General features: G+C 41.5%; 1 protein-coding gene across 1 annotated transcript in view; it reads right to left on the bottom strand.

Moving 5' to 3' along the window:
• Positions 1-21,910, bottom strand: part of RNF11 (ring finger protein 11) — a 36,150-nt gene extending 14,240 nt beyond the window's left edge. The window contains exon 1 of the mRNA XM_011926249.1: positions 21,723-21,910. Coding sequence (XP_011781639.1) covers positions 21,723-21,845 — 123 coding nt within the window. The 5' untranslated portion in view covers positions 21,846-21,910. The remainder of the gene's footprint in view (positions 1-21,722) is intronic.
• Between the last annotated feature and the right edge of the window lie 6 nt (positions 21,911-21,916).

Below are 21,916 nucleotides of genomic sequence, written 5' to 3'. Positions count from 1 at the left end.
GCCACTGCACTCCAGCCTGGGCGACAGAGCGAGACTCCGTCTCAAAAAAAAAAAAAAAAAAAAAGAAAAAGTAAAATAACCTCCACCTTTCAGTTGAAGAAATAAACTCAATTAAGGACCTAACTGAGGTTAGAGAGGAAAAGGGGTTTGCTTAGTGAAGGGTTTCTCAACCTGGGCAATACTGACATTTTAGTAAGACAATTCTTGGTTGTAGGGGGCTGTACTGTACATCACAGGGTGTTTGGCAGTTCTCTCCATCCACTAGATGCCAGTAGCACCCTCTTCCCTGCCACGTTGTGACAACCAAAAATGTCTCTAGACTTTGCCAAATGTTTCCTGGAGAGCAAATTCATCCTGGTTGAGAACCACTGGCTTAGGATCTTAGAGTAAACAGGACAAAACAAGGCTGGATAGTTTCTGGTGTTATAAGAAAGCCATAAGGGATGGGATACACGTCCTTTTTCTAGTAGTTTTTTAAACAAGGCCTCCAGTTGTCACACGAAAATGGGGTGGGGAGTGGTGCAAACGGTAAATATAGAAAGGCCTAGTGGACATAAAACTAAAAAAACACATCCACATTACACTGAAATGAGCCTTAATTGATAGGAATTGGTGCCTTAGTAATAACTACACTATAAATTCAAGAGAGAAAGGTTAGACAGAGAGCACAGATTGTCTATCAGGGAGAATGGCAAAAGAAAGGAAATCACCAACTGAGAATAGAAAAGAAGACATGGGGACACTTTGCTGAGGCAGGGCTGTTTACTTCCAAATGAAAAAAGAGATGTTATACATATGGGTATTTCTGATAATTTATGTGCCATATGTTGTGCCTACCTTTAGGATTTATGAAACATTTTTAGAAGACCCATTTCATTTTAAAGAAGTCTCATTACTTCAAGTATCACTGTACAACCTACTTAATTCCAATATCCCATTCCTCTCCTGGACTCTACTGGAAATGAACTCCTAGAGGCTCCTGTGACTGCCTTTGAAAAAATCTAATGTATTATACAATATTTTCTGTCTCACTGTGCAGTTACCCGTATTGTCTAAATGCATGTCTCCTAGTTGCCCTGCTGTACTGCCCAACCTATTTCTTCATCTTTAAAATGAAGAAGATCTCCAGTAGTCCCCACTTATTGCAAGGTTTCAGTTAACTGTCAACCATGGTCTGAAAATTATGGAAAATTCCAGAAATAAACAACTGATGTTGTAAATTGCGTGCCATTCCGACTATCACTGATCACTAGAGAAATGCAAATCGGCTGGGTGCAGTGGCTCACACCCGTAATCCCAGCATTCTGGGAGGCCGAGGCAGGAGAATTGCTTGACTCCGGGAGGAGGAGGTTGCAGTGAGCCAAGATTGCACCACTATACTCCAGCCTGAGAGACAGAGACTTTGTTTCAAAAAAAAAAGAAAGAAAGAAAAGAAAAGAAACGCAAATCAAAACCACAATGAGATACCATCTCACCAGTCAGAATGACTACTATTAAAAAGTCAAGGCTGGGCACAGTAGCTCACACCTGTAATCCCAGCACTTTGGGAAGCTAAGGCAGGCGGATCACTTGAGTCTAGGATCTTGAGACCAGCCTGGGCAATATGGCAAAACCCCATCCTACAAAAAATATAAAAATTAGTCGGGCATGGTGGTGTACACCTGTAATCCCAACTGCTCGAGAGAGGATGACACCCAAGAATGGCTTGAATCAGAGGGGGCAGAGGTTGCAGTGAGCTAAGATCGTGCCACTGTATTCCATCCTGGGCCACAGAGCGAGACTATCTCCAAAACAAAAAAGGTAAATAAAAAATAAAGAAAATTAAAATAAAAACTCCAAGTGGACCCAATCATATGGGGCCCCCACACTTTTGTGAATTTTACCTCCAAAACCTCTACCAGGTCCTCACATGAGTGCTTCCAGGAGGCAGAGGGGAAAATAAGCCATTTTAAATATGCCAGAGCATTCTGCTCCTAATAAGCCATATCCTCATGCGAAACTTTTAATATACAGTTCCGCGAGAAACTTTTACCAGAGCTTAACCTACCTGGGGAAAGGGAACTACCCAACTCCAGCCCCTCCAGCCATCCTGTCCCAGTTAAGGTGTGTGGGAGGTACTGAGAAGCACTGAGAACTGCAAATTAAAACAAAAAAATACCACTATATACCTATCAGAATGGTGAAAATCCAAAACACTGACATTAAGTCCTGGCAAGGATGTGTGGTAACAGAAACTCTCATTTACTGCTGGTGGGAATGCAAAATGGTATGCTTTGCAACCATGTGCGGTGGCTCATGTCAGTAACCCCAGTTTGGAAAGCCAAGGTGGGAGGATCACCTGAGGTCAGGAGTTTGAAACCAGCCTGGCCAAAATGGTAAAACCCCGTCTCTACCAAAAATGCAAAAATTAGCTGGACACGGTGGCACATGCCTGTAATCCAAGCTACTCCGGAGGCTAAGGCACGAGAATCACTTGAACAAGGGAGGTGGAGGTTGTGGTGAGCTGAGAGCATGCCACACTGCACTCCAACCTGGGTGACAGCAAGACTCCGTCTCAAAAAACAGTAACAACAACAACACCACAACAAAAAAAAATGGTAGGCTTTGGGTGACAGTTTGATAATTCTCACACAACTAAACATACTATTACCATTTGATCCAGCAATTGCACCCTTTGGTATTTACCCAAAAGAGTTGAAAAATTACATCCAACCAAAACCCAGAAACAAATGTTTACAGGAGCTTTATTCATGACTATCAAAATACGGAAGCAACTATGGTGTCCGTTGGTAGGTAAAAACTACAGTATATCAATGCAAATGGAATATTATTCAGCATTAAAAAATAAATGAGCTACCAAGCCATGAAAAACATGGAGGAACTTTAAAGACGTATTACTACATGAAAGAAGCCAATCTGAAAAGGCTACATACTGTATGATTCCAAATATGCAACATTCTGCAAATGGCAAAACTATGGAGACAATAAAACCATCAGTGGTTGTCAGGAGTTGAGGGGAGGGATGAACAGATGGAACACAGAGAATTTTCAGAGCAGTAAAACTATACGTATGATACTATAATGGTGGACGCATGTCACTATACATGGCAAATCCATGTACAACACCAAGAATGAACTCTAAGGTAAACAATGGGTTTCCGGTGATAATGTTTGGGCAATCGTTGAATATATCAATGTAGGTTCATTAAAAAAAAAATGTAGCTCTATCAAAATTCTAGCTGGCTCATTTGCAGAAATTGACAGTTGATTCTAAAATTCACATGGAAATACAAGGGACTAAGAATAGCCATAACCATCTTGAAAAGGGAAAACAAAAGACTCACACTTTCTGATTTCAAACCTTACTTACAAAGCTACAGTACAGTACTAGCCTAAGGACAGACATATAGACCAATGGAACAGAAGAGTCCAGAAATGTACTCTCACATTTATAGACAATGGATCTTTGGCAAGAATACCAAGATAATTCAATGAGAAAAGAAAACTATGTTTAACAAATCGTGCTGGAACATCAGGCTGGTCACATGCAAAAGAATGAAGTTTGACCTCCTCCTTGAAAATACCAAAAGCTCCCCAAAGAAAAAAAATAGACGAACTGGCTTTAATCAGGATTAATCACTTTTGTGCTTCAAAGAACACCAGCAAGAAAGTGAAACACAGCTGGGTGCAGTCGCCCACACCTGTAATCCCAACACTTTGGGAAGCCAAGGTAGAATTGCTTAAGCCCAGGAATTCAAAGGAAGCCTGGGAAACAGAGCGAGATCTTGTCTCTACCAAAAAGACAAAAATTAGCCAGGTGTGGTGGTGTGCACCTCTAGTCCCAGCTACTCAGGAGGCCAAGGCAGGTGGATTGCTTGAGCCCAGGGTTTGAGGCTGCAATGAGCTATGACTGTGCCACTGCACTCAAGCATGGGTAACAGTGTGAGACCCTGTCATTAAAAAGAAAAATAAAAAATTAAATGTAACAAATTTATCCAGAGTACAAACTGCTTAGTCTCTATGTCAGCTATAATGTACATATTATACATGATATATAAATAGTGGAAACATATATCATATGTACATATTACATAGCATACAAACAGTATTAAAAATAATATAGTTCCTCTTTACAGATACTATGTGATAATTTTTTTTATTTTTATTTTTTTATTATACTTTAAGTTCTAGGGTACATGTGCATAACGTGCAGGTTTGTTACATATGAATACTTGTGCCATGTTGGTGTGCTGCACCCATCAACTCGTCAGCACCCATCAATTCATCATTTATATCAGGTATAACTCCCAATGCAATCCCTCCCCCCTCCCCCCACTATGTGATAATTTAAAAATGTATGTTATGCATTAAACAGTATGTTGGAGGCAATGTAAACACTCCCCTCACCAATGTATAAGCTGTTGTTATTCTATGCAAGTATTCTATTCAAGAAAGAGCCTACACAATGAAAAGAAAATTGGAGCTATGTTTTTTTCTCCCAGAGTAAAGTTAGTAAGAGCCAACATATACTTATGTACTATTCATTTGAAAAAGGAACTAGGCTGGGTGCGGTGGCTCATGCCTGTAATCAGCACTTTGAGGGGCCATGGCAACCTGAAGTCAGGAGTTTCAGACCAGCCTGGCCAACGCGGGGAAACCCTGCCTTTACAAAAATACAAAAAAATGGCCGGGTGCAGTGGCTCATATCTGTAATCCCGGCACTTTGGGAGGACAAAGTGGGCGGATCACTTGAGTTTGGGAGTTTGAGACCTGCCTGGCCAACATAATGAAATTCCCTCTCTACTAAAAATACAAAAATTAGCCAGGAGTGGTAGCATGCACCTGTAATCTTAGCTACTCGGGAGGTGGCTAAGACAGGAGAATCACTTGAACCCAGGGGATGGAGCTTGCAGTGAGCCGAGATCCTGCCACTGCACTCCAACCTGGGTGACAGAGCAAGACTCCATCTCAAAAAAAAAAATAAAAATAAAAATTGCAATTAAAAATACAAAAACATTAGCTGAGTGTGGTGGCATGCACCTGTAGTCCCAGCTACTCAGGAGGCTGAGGCAGGAGAATTGCTTGAACCCAGGAGGCAGAGATTGCAGTAAGCAGAGATTGTGCCAACATACTACAGGCCTGGGCAACAGAGCAAGACTCCATCTCAAAAACAGAAAAAGAAAAAGGAATTCATCCAAGGAGCTAGCAAGGGATATCTGACTCTAATCAAGGAGACCATGTTTTATTCTTTGATTAAAAACAACAACAACCATAACTTAGTCAACAGAATTATCTCATGAATGTGCCAACACAAAGGGGGTTAAAGTTTTAGGTGGAACCCCCAATATTCATCAATGCCACATTTTGGTCACCAAAGAGGTATGCTTTGTTGTGGAACATACTTTTCCATGGTTTCAATACATTATTTAGGATGATCTGATTGTTTTATTGTGTAGAGCTTTAAAATCCTCACATTCTTTGATTTAGCAATTCCTTCCCTTTTTTTTTCAGAAATGGGACCTCACTATGTTGTCCAAGCTAGTCTCCAATTCCTGGGCTCAAGCAATCCTCCCACCTCCACATCCCAAAGTGCTAGGAATACAGGCATGAGTCATGGTGCCTGGCCAGATCTAGCAATTCCTAAAAAAATTTATACTAATAAAATATTCTAAAACAAGAAGTGTTTTATTGATTAAACATTCGTAGTATTATTTAAAATATCAAGAAAGCAAAAAATGAAATGTTGAGCAAATTATAGCACCCTAAACATTCTTCTTCATAAAATTTATGGCAGTGTATCCATTTATCTACATCCCTCTCTAGAATGCAGGTACAGAGAACATGGAGATCATTGTATTTACCTTTGCATTCTAGGATCTAACACAATCTCTACTTTCCCTCTATTCTTTATTTCCTTTTTTTTTTTTTAAAAAAAGAGACAGGATCTTGCTGTTGCCCAGGCTGCAGTGTAATGGTGTGATCATATCTCACTGTAACCTTGAGCTCCTGGGCTCAAGTGATCCTCCTGCCTCAACATTCCAAGTAGCTGGGACTACAGGTGCATGCTGCTACACTTGACTTTTTAATATTATTTGTAGAGATGGGGTCTCGGTATGCTGCCCAGGCTGGTCTCAACCTCCTTGCCTTAAGGGATCCTCTCACCTTGGCATCCCAAAGCACTGAGATTACAGGCTTGAACCACTGTGCCCAGCCTTATTTTCTAAATATTATGCAGAGAACAGCTACCATTCTTTTTTATTAGTAAAATATAATATACTTTAAACTCCTACAAATCAAGTTTTTAACAGACAGGTAACCCAATTAAAAACTGGACAAGGTCAGGCACGGTGGTTTGCATCTGTAAACCCAGAACATTGGGAGGCAGAGGCGGGCAGATCACAAAGTCAGGAGTTTGAGACCAGCCTGGCCAACATGCTGAAACCCTATCTCTACTAAAAATACAAAAAAATTAGTTTTTTTGAAATCCTGTCTCTCTCTCTCTCTCTCACACACACACACACACACACACACACACACACAAACTGGACAAAAGACTTCACAAAAGACAATACCCAAAAGGCCAACAAGCATTTGAAAACATTCTTAACTCTAGTACTCACTGGGAAAATGCAAATTAAAACCACAATGAAATACAGCTGACCCTTAAAGATGGGGGTTAGGGGTCCCGAAGCCCAGTGCAATTGCAAACCTTCATATAATTTTTTTTTTTTTTTGAGACAGGGTTTCACTCCCGTTACCCAGACAGACTGGAGTGCAATGACACAATCTTGGCTTACTGCAACCTCCACCTCCTAGGCTCAAGCAATTTTCCTGCTTCAGCCTCTCAAGTAGCTGGGACTACAGGCGACTGCCACCACATACGGCTAACTTTTGTATTTTTTGTAGAAATGGGGTTTTGCTGTGTTGCCCAGGCTGGTCTCGAATTCCTGAGCTCAAATGATCTGCTGTCTTGGCTTCCCAAGACATATACCTGGGATTACAGGTATATGCCCCATGCCTGGCCTAAATTTTGATTTCCCAAAAACTTAACTACTAATAAGCTACTTTTGACCAAAGAAGACTTACAGATAACACAAATTTGATTAACCCATATTTCGTATGTTACATGTATAACATATTGCATTCTTATGAAATAAGCCAGAGAAAAGAATATTAGGAAAATCATAAGAGGAAATACATTTACAGGGCTATACTGTATTTTATTTTTCTGTTTCTTTCTTTTTTTTTTTTTTTGCTTTGAGATGGAGTCTTGCTCTGTCACCCTGGCTGGAGTGCAGTGGAACAATCTTGGCTCACTGCAACCTCTGTCTCCTGGATTCAAGCAATTCTCTTGCCTCAGCCTCCTGAGTAGCTGAGATTACAGGCACGTGCTACCACACCCAGCTAATTTTTGTATTTTTAGTACAGTCAGGGTTTCACCATATTGGCCAGGCTCATCTCGAACTCCTGACCTCAACTGATCCCCCCACCTAGACCTCCCAAAGTGCTGAGATTACAGGTGTGAGCCACCTCACCTGGCTCCAGCTAATTCTTTTGATTTTTTGTAAAGATGAGGTCTTGCTATGCTGCCCAGGCTGCCTTAAACTCCTGAGTTCAAGTGATCCTCCTGCCTCGGCCTCCCAAAGGTATGGAATGACAGGTATTAGCCACTATGCCCAGCCCAAATTTTAATTTTTTATACTAGATGTGAATGTTTTATGGTAGTAAATGATAAAACGGACTAGTATCTACATATTTTATGCATCCATCATGACACACCTTAATTTTTTGATATTTCAAAAAATGAGAATCACCTAAGTTGATTCAAATTGTCACAAATCTCAAAAATTCCAACATACTTGTCTAAACAAATTAGCACTGTAAGTGGACCCCTGCTGTTCAACTCTATGTTGTTCAAGGGTCAACTGCATTTCTATACTTCTACACACCTATTAAAATGTCTAAAATAAAACACCTACAATTCTGGAGCTCTGTTGTATAACACAGTGACTACAGCTTAGCACAATGTATTGTGTATACTTGAAAACTGTTAAGAAAATACATCTTAAATATCCTCACAATAACAAATCATAACCGTGAGGTGAAGGATCTGTAAATTAGCTTGCTTGTGGTAATCATTTCACGATGTATACATATATTGAAACACCATGTTGTACATCATAAGTATATATAATTTTATCAATTATACTTCAAAGCTGAAAAAAGTTTCAAAAATAAAGATTGACAATACCAGGTTCTGGTGAAGATGTGGCACAAATGAAACTCTTATATTGTCAGTACAAGCAGAAAATTAGGGCAACCACTTGGAAAACTATTTGGCAACTTTTTTTGAAACACATCAACCTGATAGATTGACAGGAAAATGATAAATAGGTACATGTGAAAGCAAATACAGCAAAATGTTTACTGCAAAATCTAGGTGGTAGGAATGAATATGGGTATTCAAACAATTCTGTAAACTCTTATTTTTGAAAATTTCTGTAATAAAATGCTGCAGGAAAAACTATACACAAGGCTCCATTATCCAGTAACTCTATCCCTGGATATATACTCAAAATAGGTGCTCAGGTATAACATTCACAGCATCTTTCTTTATATGGCCAAAAATTGATACTACCCGAATACACACAATAGAATGAATAAATAAAATGTGGTATATTTACACAATTTTGAATACTGCATAGCAATGAAAAAGAATGTGAACTACTGCCATTATGTAAGAACACAAATTTCACAAACAATGCTAGAATGTTATTCAGTTTGAAATTCAGGACCACACAAAACAAATATGGGTGATAGGAGGTCATACCAACCAACAATTACCTTTGGAAAAAAGCTACTAACTGTTGGAGGGGGCAGGAGGGAGCCTTTTGGGGGCTTGGAAATAGACTATATTATAGTTGTGGCTGTATTTTGCAAGTGCACCAGGCTATGTAATTAAGAAACCTGCTGGGTGCAGTGGCTCATACCTGTAAACCCAGAGCTTTGGGAGGCTGAGACAGGAAGATCACTTGAGCCCACTGTCATCCTGGGCAACACAGCGAGAGCCCTATCTCAACCAATCGACCAATCAATCAGTCAATCAAAAGAAACTTAAGATATTCTGTTAAAGACACACTAGTTTCTGTATATCACATTTTAATTAAAATTTACACACACATACTTTTACTGTACAAAATTACACAATTCAATGATCTCCAAATTCATGCCTACCATCTAATGATTAGTCCCACCCGACTGACTCCAAAATCCTTGAACACGAAAATCCTCAGGTGCCCAAGTCCCTTATAAAATGGCATATTTGCATATAACCTGTATACCCTCCCATATACTTTAAATCATCACTAGATTACTTATAATACCTAATACAATGCTACGTAATAGTGACACTATATTTTTTAATTTGTATCATCTCTTGCATTTTTTAAATTGTTTTCTTTCCCAAATATTTTCTGTGATTGGATGGATCAAGGATGTGGAACCTGTGAATACACAAGGCTATCTTTTTGGCTCCAAGCTCTACCACTCAATTTAATCAGGGCAGTTCTGTTGTTTTTATTCATTTTTTATACTCAAGTTCCAAGTAAGATTATCCCAAGGATTCAGAAGCTAAAAAGTACATTTGTGATTCACTGCCCTATCACAAACTGATCACACGACTTCAAAACTATATACCAAACAATCTAATACTTGATTACCTACTATTTCATGCTGACCTCATAACTGCTTCATGTCTTGTCCCTTAACTGTAGGCTCCTAGGGGTAAGAGACTCATCATTTCTCCTTTCCCTGTGGAGCTTATAACATACTTGCTAACTGATAGAAGAAACTAGAGGCCGGGCGCGGTAGCTCACGCCAGTAATCCCAACACTTTGGGAGGCCGAGGTGAGCGGATCACCTGAGGTCGGGAGTTCGAGACCAGCCTGACATGGAGAAACCCTGTCTCTACTAAAAATACAAAATTAGCCAGGCATGGTGGCACATGCCTCCAATCCCAGCTACCCGGGAGGCTGAGGCAGGAGAATCGCTTGAACCCAGGAGGCGGAGGTTGCAGTGAGCCAAGATGGTGCCACTGCACTCCAGCCAGGGTGACAGAGCAAGATTCCACCTCAAAGCAAAAAAAAAAAGAGAAAAGCAACAGAAAAAAAAATACAGTATAGCACTGTAAATGTATTTTCTGGAGACACTGCACTCCAACCTGGGCAACAAGAGCGAAGCTCCGTCTCAAAAAAGGAAACTAGGTATCAAGCATACTATTTCTTACCCTTAAGGCCTCACTACTCAGTTATGGTAAACTGCTTCTTTTTCTTCCACAAAAGAAAGGTTTAAACTGTTACACAAAATTACATGTAACTTTAACTAACTGGGTCAGTTATAAAGTCTCACTCTTCTTAAAGCCATTCAACTTTATGAGTGTTCAGAAAATTTTAAGAATTTTAGAAGCAAATATATTTGGAGGGTTGCTTTCTTTATACTTACACTTTCATATCCTTTAGTTACCTTGCAGTATGTTTTCTAGATTAAGTAACAAGATAATTACTCGTTTGGCCCCTGGGAGTACACTCTAGGCTGGCAATTTAATTAAAAGATAGGGACACACGCATTCATATGAAATTTTAAGTACCCACTGTCAAAACAAGGAACTCAACTAAGAGTTCAAAAGGCTAATTTGAAAATAAAAAGCAATAGGTCAATTTGAATATAAAAATCAATAGGTCAAACAAATTCTCCAAAAGGATAAAATATATTTACTTCTCCCTTATCACTTTACTTTTCAACTTTGGCCAGGCCTAGTGGCTCATGCCTGTTATTCCAGCACTCTGGGAGGGTGAGGTGGGAGGACCGCTTGGGGCCAGGAGTTCAAGCCCAGGCTGGCCAACACAATGAGCCACTGTCTCTACAAAACAAAACAAACACATACTTCCATTTAACCTGAGGAACCTAACTGAAAACAAAAAAACCCACACACTTTGACTGGATGTGGTAGCATGAGTCTGTGGTCCCAGCTACTTGGGAGGCTGAACCAGGAGGATGGCTTGAGTTCAAGAGTTTGAGGCTGTAGTGTGCTATGATCACACCTGTGAGGAGCCACTGCACTCCAGCCTGGGCAATAAGGTGAAACTCCGTCTCTGAAAAAAATAACTAAACACTGCGGCTATCTAAGCCAGCTTTTCCTCAGCCTTTCACTCACATTTCCACCCAGACTTCTCTCACCACCTCACTCTCACTTTCATTTAGATCACAGGTCAAAAAAGCCTGAACTCTGAGCATGTTAAAAATACCACACAATATTTGTTAATTCAATATTGAAAGTTACTGGTAAGGAATCAACTTTTTACAGCCTATTATTTATTTATTTATTTTTAAGAGATAAGGTCTCACTCTGCTGCCCAGGCTGGAATGCAGTGGCTCAATCATAACTCACTGCAGCCTCGAACTCCTGGACTCAGGTAACCCTCCTGCCTCAGCTTCCTGGTTAGTTGGGACCAAAGGCACAAGCCACTATGCCCAGCTCCAATTTTTTAGTGTATAGTTCAGTGGTATTACATATATTCATAAAGTTATGTAGCCATTACCACCATCCATCTCCAGAACTTTTCATCTTATATAACAGAAAACCCTACCCACTAAACAATAACTCTCCACTTACAGACTAAATTTTTTCTTGTAGAAATGGGAGTCTCACTGTGTTGCCTAGGCTGGTCTCAAATTCCTAGACACAAGCAATCCTCCTGCCTCAGCCTCCCAAAGCGCTGAGATTACAGGTGTGAGCCACCACACCTGGCCTTCCCCATGCCCCCATTCACTCAGTTGCCCAGGCTAGAGTACAATGGTGCCATCACAGCTCAACGTACCTTCCAACTCCTGAGCTCAAGCATTCCTTCTGCCTCAGCCTCCTGAGTTGCTGGGACTACAGGCATGTGCCAACACACCTGACTAATTTTTTTTTTTTTTGTAGAGACAAGATCTCACTATGTTGCCCAGGCTGGTTTTGAACTCCTGGGCTCAAGCAATCCTCCCCACTTGGCCTTCGAAAGTGCTGGTAGCACAGGTATGAGGCATTGCACGCAGCCTGTCTTCTTTTTTTCTTTTTGAGATGGAGTTTCACTCTTGTTGCCCAGGCTGGAGTGCAATAGCGCAACCTAGCCTCAACGCAACCTCCACCTCTGGGTTCAAGAGATTCTCTTGCCTCAGCCTCCCAAGTAACTGGGATTACAGGCATGTGCTACCACGCCCAGCTAATTTTGTATTTTTAGTAGAGACGGGGTTTCTCTATGTTGGTCAGGCTGGTCTCAAACTCCAAACCTCAGGTGACCCACCCACCTTGGCCTCCCAAAGTACTGAGATTACAGGCGTGAGCCACTGTGCCTGGCCGCCTGTCTTCTTTCTTGACTGTGTCTCAGCCAAGGCAAATTCTGCAAATGAAGAGGGAAGTGATAAGAGGTTGACTGTAGATACAATCAGAATTAGAGATGTGTTTTATTTCTTTTCTTGCATTTGCGAATATGTCTTTTATGTATTACCTTACTTCAGGTACAGAGTTAGGGATATATTTCTGTCTGTATTCATATAGGTTATTGAAAATAGGCTGTTGGTGGCTGGCCCAGTGGCTCACGCCTGTAATCTGAGCACTCTAGGAGGCCTAGGTGGGTGGATCACGAGGTCAGGAGTTCAAGACCAGCCTGGCCAATGTGGTGAAACCCCATCTCTACTAAAAATAAAAAAAATTAGTCAGGCATGATGGCAGGCGCCTGTAATCCCAGCTACTCAGGAGGCCGAGACAGCAGAGTCACTTGAACCCAGGTGGCAGAAGTTGCAGTGGGCTGAGACTGCACCACTGTACTCCAGCCTGGGCAACAGAGTAAGACTCCAACTCCGAAAAAAAAAAAAAAAAGGTTGTTGGCTGGGCATGGTGGCTCACACTTATAATCCCAGTACTTTGGGAGGCCGAGGTGGGTGGAATGCTTGAGCTCAGGAGTTTGAGACCAGCCTGGGCAATACAGTGAGACCCTGTCTCTACTAAAACTACAAAAAATAGCTGGGTGTGGTGGTATGCACCTGTAGCCCCAGCTAATCAGGAGACTGAGGTGGGAGGATTGCTTGATCCCTGTCTCTACAAAAAATAAAAATTAGCCAGGCAAGGTGGTGCACGCCTGTAGTCCCAGCTACTCAAGAGGCTGACGTGGGAGGGTGGCTTGAGCCCGTGAGGTTGAGACTGCAGTATGCCATGATCAAGCCACTACACTCAGCCTAGGCAACAGAGTAAGATTTTGTCTCAAAGAAAGAAAAAGAATCCCAATCTACCTAAGTATTTATATTAAAACTTTTGAAGATCAAAACTCTGCAACAAAGGTTTCTCTACTAAGTATTACCTAAAAAATATTTTAAGAAAATCAAGTGCTCAGATCTTACGTACCAAGTAACTCACCATCCCATCTTCTCAAGTTACCCTATAATTAGCTCTAGAATTAAACTCTGAACACAGACTTACTCCTAATGATGCATACAATCTTAAAGCCAAAAAATCAGCCTTTATTAAAGTGCATTCAGATTGAGAGATCAGGCAGAAACAAAGAAAAAACCCGCAACAATGCAGTCACACAAATAACTGGTTACTTATTTATAAGTCACCTAGGCAAGCTGAACTTCATAGAACACAAAACCAAATTCAAAAAATATATAATGAAATTAACTTTCCCAAAGCTCAACATACTTTATAAATTAGAAGTGATAGGCCAAACACTAAAGCAGAGGATTCTGGGAATGTTTAATAGACACTAACAACCATACAATCACACACTCTTACAGCAAAATGCTGATCATGACATTCACTAAAGTGTAAGTGCCTGCTATGTGAAAACTGTAGTTCTAGCAATGCGAAAAAGAACCAGACTTGAATTCTAAAAGAGTAGATGTGACACTATCACAAATAATTAAAATTAAAAGGGTAAAATGTCCTAAGAATGGTGCACAAAGTAATAAAGGAGTTCAGATTAAGAAAAGTATATGTAGGAGAAATCAGAATTCGTGGATTCTTGGCATTTGAACTGGGCCCTGAATATTAGAAATGAGACTGGGAAGGATTAAGGAAGAACATTCTGGGCAATGGGTATAGAATGGGCAAAGACAGGAAAGCAGAAGACATATATGGAATACAGCAAACTGTTCTGCATGACTGGAGTATACAAGTTGTATAAAAGAAAGCACAAGGCTATGAAGAGCTGAAAAAGTATACACAGAGCCAAATCCTGACTTTGAATGCTAAGTCAGATATCTTCAGTGGTTAGTTATAATAAAGAATCATTAAGGGCCGGGCATGGTGGCTCATGCCTGTAATCCCAGCACTTTGGGAGGCCAAGGAGGGTGGATTACCTGAGGTTAGGAGTTGCACAGAAGCCTGACCAATACGGTGAAACCCCACCTCTATTAAAAACACAAAAATTAGCTGGGTGTGGTGGCGCATGCCTGTAATCCCAGCTACTCGGGAGGCTGAGACAGGAGAATTGCTTGGACCTGGGAGGCGAAGGTTGCAGTGAGCTGAGGTGACACCACTGCACTCCAGCCTGGGCAACAGAGTGAGACTGTGTTTCAAAAAAAAAAAAAAAAAAAGAATCATTAAGGATTATGAGGCAAGCGATCTGATCAGGGATGAAATTTATCTGGCAACGTGGAATTAAATGAATGAGGAGGGGACATCAGACATCAATTATGTTACTGTAAGAACTGATGAGGACTTCAATTATGATGGTGACCTTACAAGGTGAAGAAGGCACAGCTCTAAGTTAGTCTATCATCAAATATTCATTGGGTGTCTACAATATGGAAGGTAACATTCTACTCCACTAAGATATCTTACAAGTTTAATGTATCATTCTCATTCTTGAGGAAATTGTGATGTGGAAAAATAACTATTAAAGCAACAAAAGCTAATAAGGCAATATTTCCAGATAAATGTTACAAACACAAAACAAACCGTACATGACAAATCAGCAGTGAGAGGAAAAAAATGGTCAGTGAAGGCTTTATTAACAAAGGTGGAGTGAGCTGATCTGCCCCTCAATAAGAAGGCTGAACTTCTTGAACATGAAGGGAAGGAATAAAACTTCACAAAGGTAAATTGTTAAAAGCGGAATAATTTGTATAATAAGGCCAAGATATGTGAAATAAATTTGGGGATATTTTCCACCAAAATGTTAAACAAAATGCTAATAAGAAAAAAACAACCCTTTATCTAAATTTAATTTTGTAAGTTATCAGGAAAATGAGGCATTAATATATACCATTACAGGCAGGGCACAGTGACTCACATACGTAATCCCAACACTGGGAGGCATGGTGGGAGGATCAGTTGAGCCCAGGGGTTCGAAACTAGCCTGGGCAAAGTGAGGCTCCATCTCTAAAAACAAGCCCATTCCCCACAAAACATTATAGCTTTGCATGCTTAAAAATAACCATTACATTCTAGATTTTTTATAAGGAAGGGGGTTATTTTTAGTGCATTCTACAGGATAAACCAATCCTTTTAACAAAAAAAGAAGGTTTTTGTTTTTGTTTGGTATTTTAATAGAGATGGGGTCTCACTTTGTTGCCCAGACTGTTCTCGAATTCCTGGGGTCAAATGATCCTCCTGCTTTGGCCACCTAAGTGTTGGGATGACAGGCATGAGCCACTGTGCCCGGCCAAAAAAAAAAAAAGAAAGCTTTATGCAGGTGCAATTTGAAATATCCAAAATGTTACATTTTCTTATTTGTCAAAAAAGCTCCCCAAAACAATCTGATAAATCCTTTCCTTCTTCATATTTTACATATAAGCGGCAGAGTCAGAATTTGAACACAGGACCATCTGACTCTAAAAGCAGAGCTATACTTGCATTCAATGCTATACAAACTTAGAATTTTAAAATTTCAAATGTATTAATCAAAAAGTATAGGTCGGGGAAGAAGAATGGCGAATTTCAAAATATATAATTACCGCAAAATTGAGAGGTATCTACCCTTCTTTTTACATATTCAGATTAGAAAGTGTAACATGGTTTGTTGTTCAATATTATGCTCTTTTAACAGAGTGCCTCCCTCAAATGAGCACATAACAAAGCTCACAGTGACAGAGGGGAACCTCAAGCTGTTTTACATATGTCTTTCAGGACTGGGCTGCCTACCTGGCCTCCCCCTCTCATGGACCTCCCTCCTTCAGCCTTTCCTGGCTTATCCTCCCACTCACTGTCCTTCCAAGACTGCCTTGGCTGGGCATATTTCCTCTGTATTCTTTTTAAACATTTACGAATATGGGAGTTGGGTGGAGGGTGCGACAAATTTGTTTCTACTTTCTAATTCGATAAACACCCTAAATCTCTTCCCATCCAATACTTCAAGGATAGAGATTCAAGTACTTCCTTTTTCTCCCCCAAGTACTGTACCACTACATAAATATCTTGTGGTGATATATATACAGGGCAAAACCCCCTAAATCACTAAATACATTAGTTTAAACCAATTACTGTATTTAATATTACTGGAATTTGACTTTTTGGATTCCTTAAAACTGATCTACAACAGCCAGACACAGTGGTATACCCCTATAGTCCCAGCTACTCAGGAGACTGAAACCACAGGATCCTTTGGAGACCTGGAGGTGGAGGCTGCAATGCACTATAATTGCACCTGCACTCCAGCCTGGGCAACACAGCAAGACTTCATCTCTAAAGGAAATAATTTTTTTTAAAAACCTAAGCCAGGCAGAGTAGAAGCGCACCTGTAACCCTAGTTACTCAAGAGGCTGAGGCAGGAGTATCCCTTGAGCCCAGGAGTTTGAGACTAGCAACATAATGAGACCCTGTCTCTATTTTTTAAATTTAAAAAATATAAATGGCAGGTGCAGGGGCTCACACCTGTAATCCCAGTACTTTGGGAGGCCAAGGCAGGCAGATCACCTGAAGTCAGGAGTTTGAGACCAGCCTGGTCAACATGGTGAACCTCCATTTCTACCAAAAGTACAAAAATTAGCTGGCCTTGGTGGCACATGCCTGTAGTCCCAACTACTTGAGAGACTGAGGCAAGAGAATCACTTGAACCCAGGAGGCAGAGCCAAGATCGCACCACTGCACTCTAGCTGGGCAACAGGGTGAGACTTGGTCTCAAAAAAGAGAAAACAAGAAAAACCCAAACATATATATACAGAGAGAGATCAGCCGGGGTAACACAGGGAGGCCCAGTCACAAAACAAAAAAACAAAACAAAAAACAACAAAAAACTGATCAACAATATAGAAGCAAAAATGGCACTAGGAAAACGCAGAGTTCTTACAAGCAGTTCAAGTATACCTGCCTCAAACACATTAGTTCATTTAAAAGAAATCTATTCATTCACTCAACCAAATTACTGAATGCCTAATATGTGCCAGGCGCTGTTATAAGTACTTAGGAAACACCAATTAAAAAAAAAAATCGGCTGGGCATGGTGGCTCACGCCTGAAATCCCAGCACTTTGGGAGGCAAAGGCAGATGGATCACGAGGTCCGGAGATTGAGACCATCCTGGCTAACATGGTGATACCCCCGTCTCTATTAAAAATACAAAAAATTAGCCGGGCGTGGTGGCGGGCGCCTGTAGTCCCAGTTACTCGGGAAGCTGACGCAGGAGAATGGCGTGAACCCAGGAGGCGGAGCTTGCAGTGAGCTGAGATCACACCACTGCACTCCAGCCTGGGCAACACAGCCAGACTCCTCAAAAATAAATAAATAAATCCCCTTTCCTCTTTTCTATCTAGTGGGAGAAGACAGATGATAGACAATGTAACTTTCTAACTTGTGTTAGAAAGTAACAAATAGTATTGGGAGGGAAAAACACAACAGGGTGAGAGGGACTTCCAGGGTATTAGGGCAGGTTGCACTTTCAAATAGGGTAGTCAGAGAAGGTTTAAGGTGGCATTTGAGAAAAGAAAAGAAGGTGAGGGAGTCAGTCAGCCATGAAATCTGGGGAAGAGTACTCCAGACATAATAAGGAGGGCAAAGGTCCTAGAATAGCAATGAGGCCAGGGAAGCTGGAGGGAAGCCAACAAAGGGGTTAGCTGTAGGTGTCAAGGGACATGTGTGGAAACAAGGGGTACAGATTATGTACGGTTTATGGGACACTATAAGGAATCTGATTTTTACTTTGAATGAGACAAGGATCCACAGAGGGCTGGGCAGACTGTAGAGTTCAGTTTTAAAAAAATATGGCTGTTCTGCCGGGCGCGGTGGCTCAAGCCTGTAATCCCAGCACTTTGGGAGGCCGAGGTGGGTGGAATGCTTGAGCAAGGTCAGGAGATCGAGACCATCCTGGCTAACACCGTGAAACCCCGTCTCTACTAAAAAGTACAAAAAAAAAAAAAAAAAACTAGCCGGGCGAGGTGGCGGGGCCTGTAGTCCCAGGTACTCGGGAGGCTGAGGCAGGAGAATGGCGTGAACCCGGGAGGCGGAGCTTGCAGTGAGCTGAGATCCGGCCACTGCACTCCAGCTTGGGCGACAGAGCGAGACTCCATCTCAAAAAAAAAAATATGGCTGTTGTGTTGAGGACAGGCCTTAGCAAGGACAAGAGTGAAAGCAGGGAGACCAGTTAGGAGGCTACAAAAGAAACCATGGAAAGAAATATGCACGAAACTTGGATCATAATGGTGCAGGGGGTTTACTTTTAGGCAAAAACAAATAAAAACAAATTTGTCAGATGTTAATAGGAAATAAATGGAACTGGCTCTTGTCATTATATGTACATGTACATATAAAGCAGCAAACAATGACATCTTTTAACTTCTCACCTCAAGAGAACATGTTCCTTTACAATCAGCTATTCACTGTTAATTACATACAATTTGTTGAAAAGGTTACTTTTATCAACTGAAAGTACTATAAATCTGCTGTGTGAGGTAGCTCATGCCTGTAATTCCAGTCTTTGGGAGGCTGAGGAAGGAGGATCACCTGAAGCCAGGAGTTTGAGGCTGCCAAGTGAGCAATCCACTCTAACCTGGATGACAGAGGGAGATTCCCAACTCAAACAAATGAATAAATAACTGTGGATTGCTGTTTCTCAGATCATCTAAAATAACCATTCCTAAAACAGATCTTACTTCTTTGGGGGTGGGGGACAATACTTTTTCTCCAAAAGTTTCTTTTTATGCTTCCATCTTTTAAAGTAATTTTCTTACAATTGATACTGAATTTGTATATTAGTCTGCGTCATTCACTTCAGGAAAGCGCAACCATAAAAAACTCCCACTGTCAAAAATATAACATTTCCAAAAAAAGTTCTTTCATGACACCAAAAACCCCTCATCCCTCATCATCATCTAGTTCTTCTGGAAAAGGCAAACACAGTTTCCATAAATTCTAGTACCTTTAATAGTACAGTTATCATAAGGATAGGAGAAAGAGAACAAGTCAAAGATATTCAATTTCCCTGGAAAGAAAGGGGATAGGAGGCAGGAGAATTGCTTGAGGCCAGGAGTTCAAGACCAGCCTAGACAACATAGGAGCCCCTGTCTCTATTTTTTTAAAAAAGAAGGGGGTGAGGGTAGGGAGCATAAGAGATTTTAAAATAAAAACTTCAAGCCAGATGCGGTGGCTCAAGTCTGTAATCCCAGCACTTTGGGAGACCGAGGTGGGTGAACTGCTTGAGGTCAGGAGTTCAAGACCAGCCTGACCAACATGGTGAAACCCTGTCTCTACTAAAAATACAAAAATTAGCTAGGCGTGGTGGCACGTGCCTGTAATCCCAGCTACTCAGGAGGCTGAAGCAGCAGAATCACTAGAACCCGGGAGGCAGAGGTTGCAGTGAGCAGTGAGATCATGCCACTGCACTCCAGCAAGGGCGACAGAGCGAGACTCCGTCTCATTAAAAAAAAAAAAAAGTGAAATAAGCACTCTTGTTGTATAGTAAATATAGAGGGGAAAGAGAATGAAGGATAAACACAGCTTGCTTGCTTCACTCAAAAGTACCTGTAAAGACACCCAGATTCAGCTTTGATTTTTAAGAGACTACCCTTGTGACAACTTACTTTGGAAAAAATAGTTGTGTAAATACAGAAAATACTAAATTCAACTTCATTAATTAATTCAACATTTAGGTGCTTTTGTGCCAGAAACTGAGCGAGGGGAGAGTCCTTGTTCTCAAGGGCTTTTACTTGTCATCTATCTCCCGGTTACTCTGAGTACCTACTGAGGCAGATGCCAGGGATACAACAGCAAACCAGAAACACAGATTCTCTACCTTCATGCAGCTTGTACTGAAGGAGGGGAATGCAAGGATGAGACACACATCTAACAAAGATACAACACTAAAGTGTTATAGATATTGCTTATGGAAGTGTAGAGGTTTCAGTGGGGACGCAAGGGATTCGGGCTGGGAGGAAAGGGAATGCTGGGACTTCAAATATGAAAGCTGAGTTCTCAAAGAGGATTAGATGTCCACCTGGCTGACCTGGGGGAAGGGCTCCAAGCAGACAGGAACTGGAGCAAAACAAAGGTGTGAACAGCATGGTGTATTTGGTAGGCCTGGAATACAGAATGTAAGAGAGAGAAGTCACGGAGGCTTCTGTATACCACAATCAAGACTGGACTTTACTGGTATATACGAAATGTCCCAGAAGAATTTTATTCAGAAAACCAGCATATATGATCAGGTTTTTCTGGTGTGATGAGACATTGGTTTACACAGGAATGAGAAAAGAAAACACTAGATAATGATGTCATCACATGGAACAACAAAGGAGCCTGCCAAGTTAGAAAACTAAACTCTTCAGGAAAAAATTAAGTACTGCTACTACTGAAGCCCTCTGGAAAAGGTTGTTTTCAATATCATCTAAAATAGAAAAAGTACAGGAAAGGTTTTCAAACATATATTATGGATTATAACATCCACATACCTATTTAGAGTTTAAGAGGTCTTCACTCGAATTCTGCAACACATCTGGGACTACTGATTGTTGTACAAAAAGCAGTAAAACATATTCAGGAGAGTCTTTGATACAAAGGGAGAACACGAGTAACCGAAGGAATTTCCCAAGCTAGGTTTAAAGGTTTCCAAAGTTGAAGCTAATCAAGTTTCCTTAAGTCAGCACGTTTAAAAGGTGTGCCATATGGGTGGAGCAAAAGGAGGAGGGATTAAAATTAATATATATATATAAACAAGTAACTCGATGTCGCTAGGGTTAAAATCACCACTTGGAGATCCGTCTCCCAAGCAGAGGCAGAAATGAAGACCTGCCAGATCCAATTAACAAAAAGACGAGGGAGGGGGTAAGAGGATGACCACACATGAAAACATAAATGGGGCGGGGGAGGGGGTGGTGCTTGGCAACCACCTATCCAGAACCCATAATCCAGTTGGCGGTGCGATGAGGAAATCATACGATTCAGACATAAAGGCAGGAAAATGTCACTCCCAAACTCCACAAGCGAACCACCAGACACTGGCCAAGGGGATGTGATCACATACTCTGATCCCAGAACTCAAGGGCAGAGAGTATCATCCCCACACGGTGCCCGAGGGGAGGCGAATTATCAACCCTATTCTGAGATCAGAGAGCAAATGCCCTCAGATCCAGCCCTAAGGGGGTCAATGCCGCCCAGGCCAGGCCTTGCCGAAGCCAGGGGCAGAGACGGCCCCGAAGCCCCGTCAACCTCCACCAGAGCTGCCTCTACTTGCTCCCCCCAACACACACCCTCCCTACCTGATATGGCGGCGGCGGCTCCTGATCCGGCTCCGTCCCCTCGCCAAAGCTAGCCCGGTCGGACTGAGACTCGTGAAGCAGGGAGATGTCATCCGAGGTGGGGGATTTGAGGCAGTTCCCCATCTTCCGGAGCTGGGGTGCGTGATCTGGGGGAGGAGAAAGCAGCGGTGGGGTCGTTCGCACGCTCCGCGGTC

The sequence above is a fragment of the Colobus angolensis genome, unplaced genomic scaffold, assembly GCF_000951035.1.
Source record: "Colobus angolensis palliatus isolate OR3802 unplaced genomic scaffold, Cang.pa_1.0 Scaffold68, whole genome shotgun sequence".
In the NCBI taxonomy this organism is placed as follows: Eukaryota; Metazoa; Chordata; class Mammalia; order Primates; family Cercopithecidae; genus Colobus; species Colobus angolensis.
This window is presented reverse-complemented; position numbering and strand designations above follow the sequence as displayed.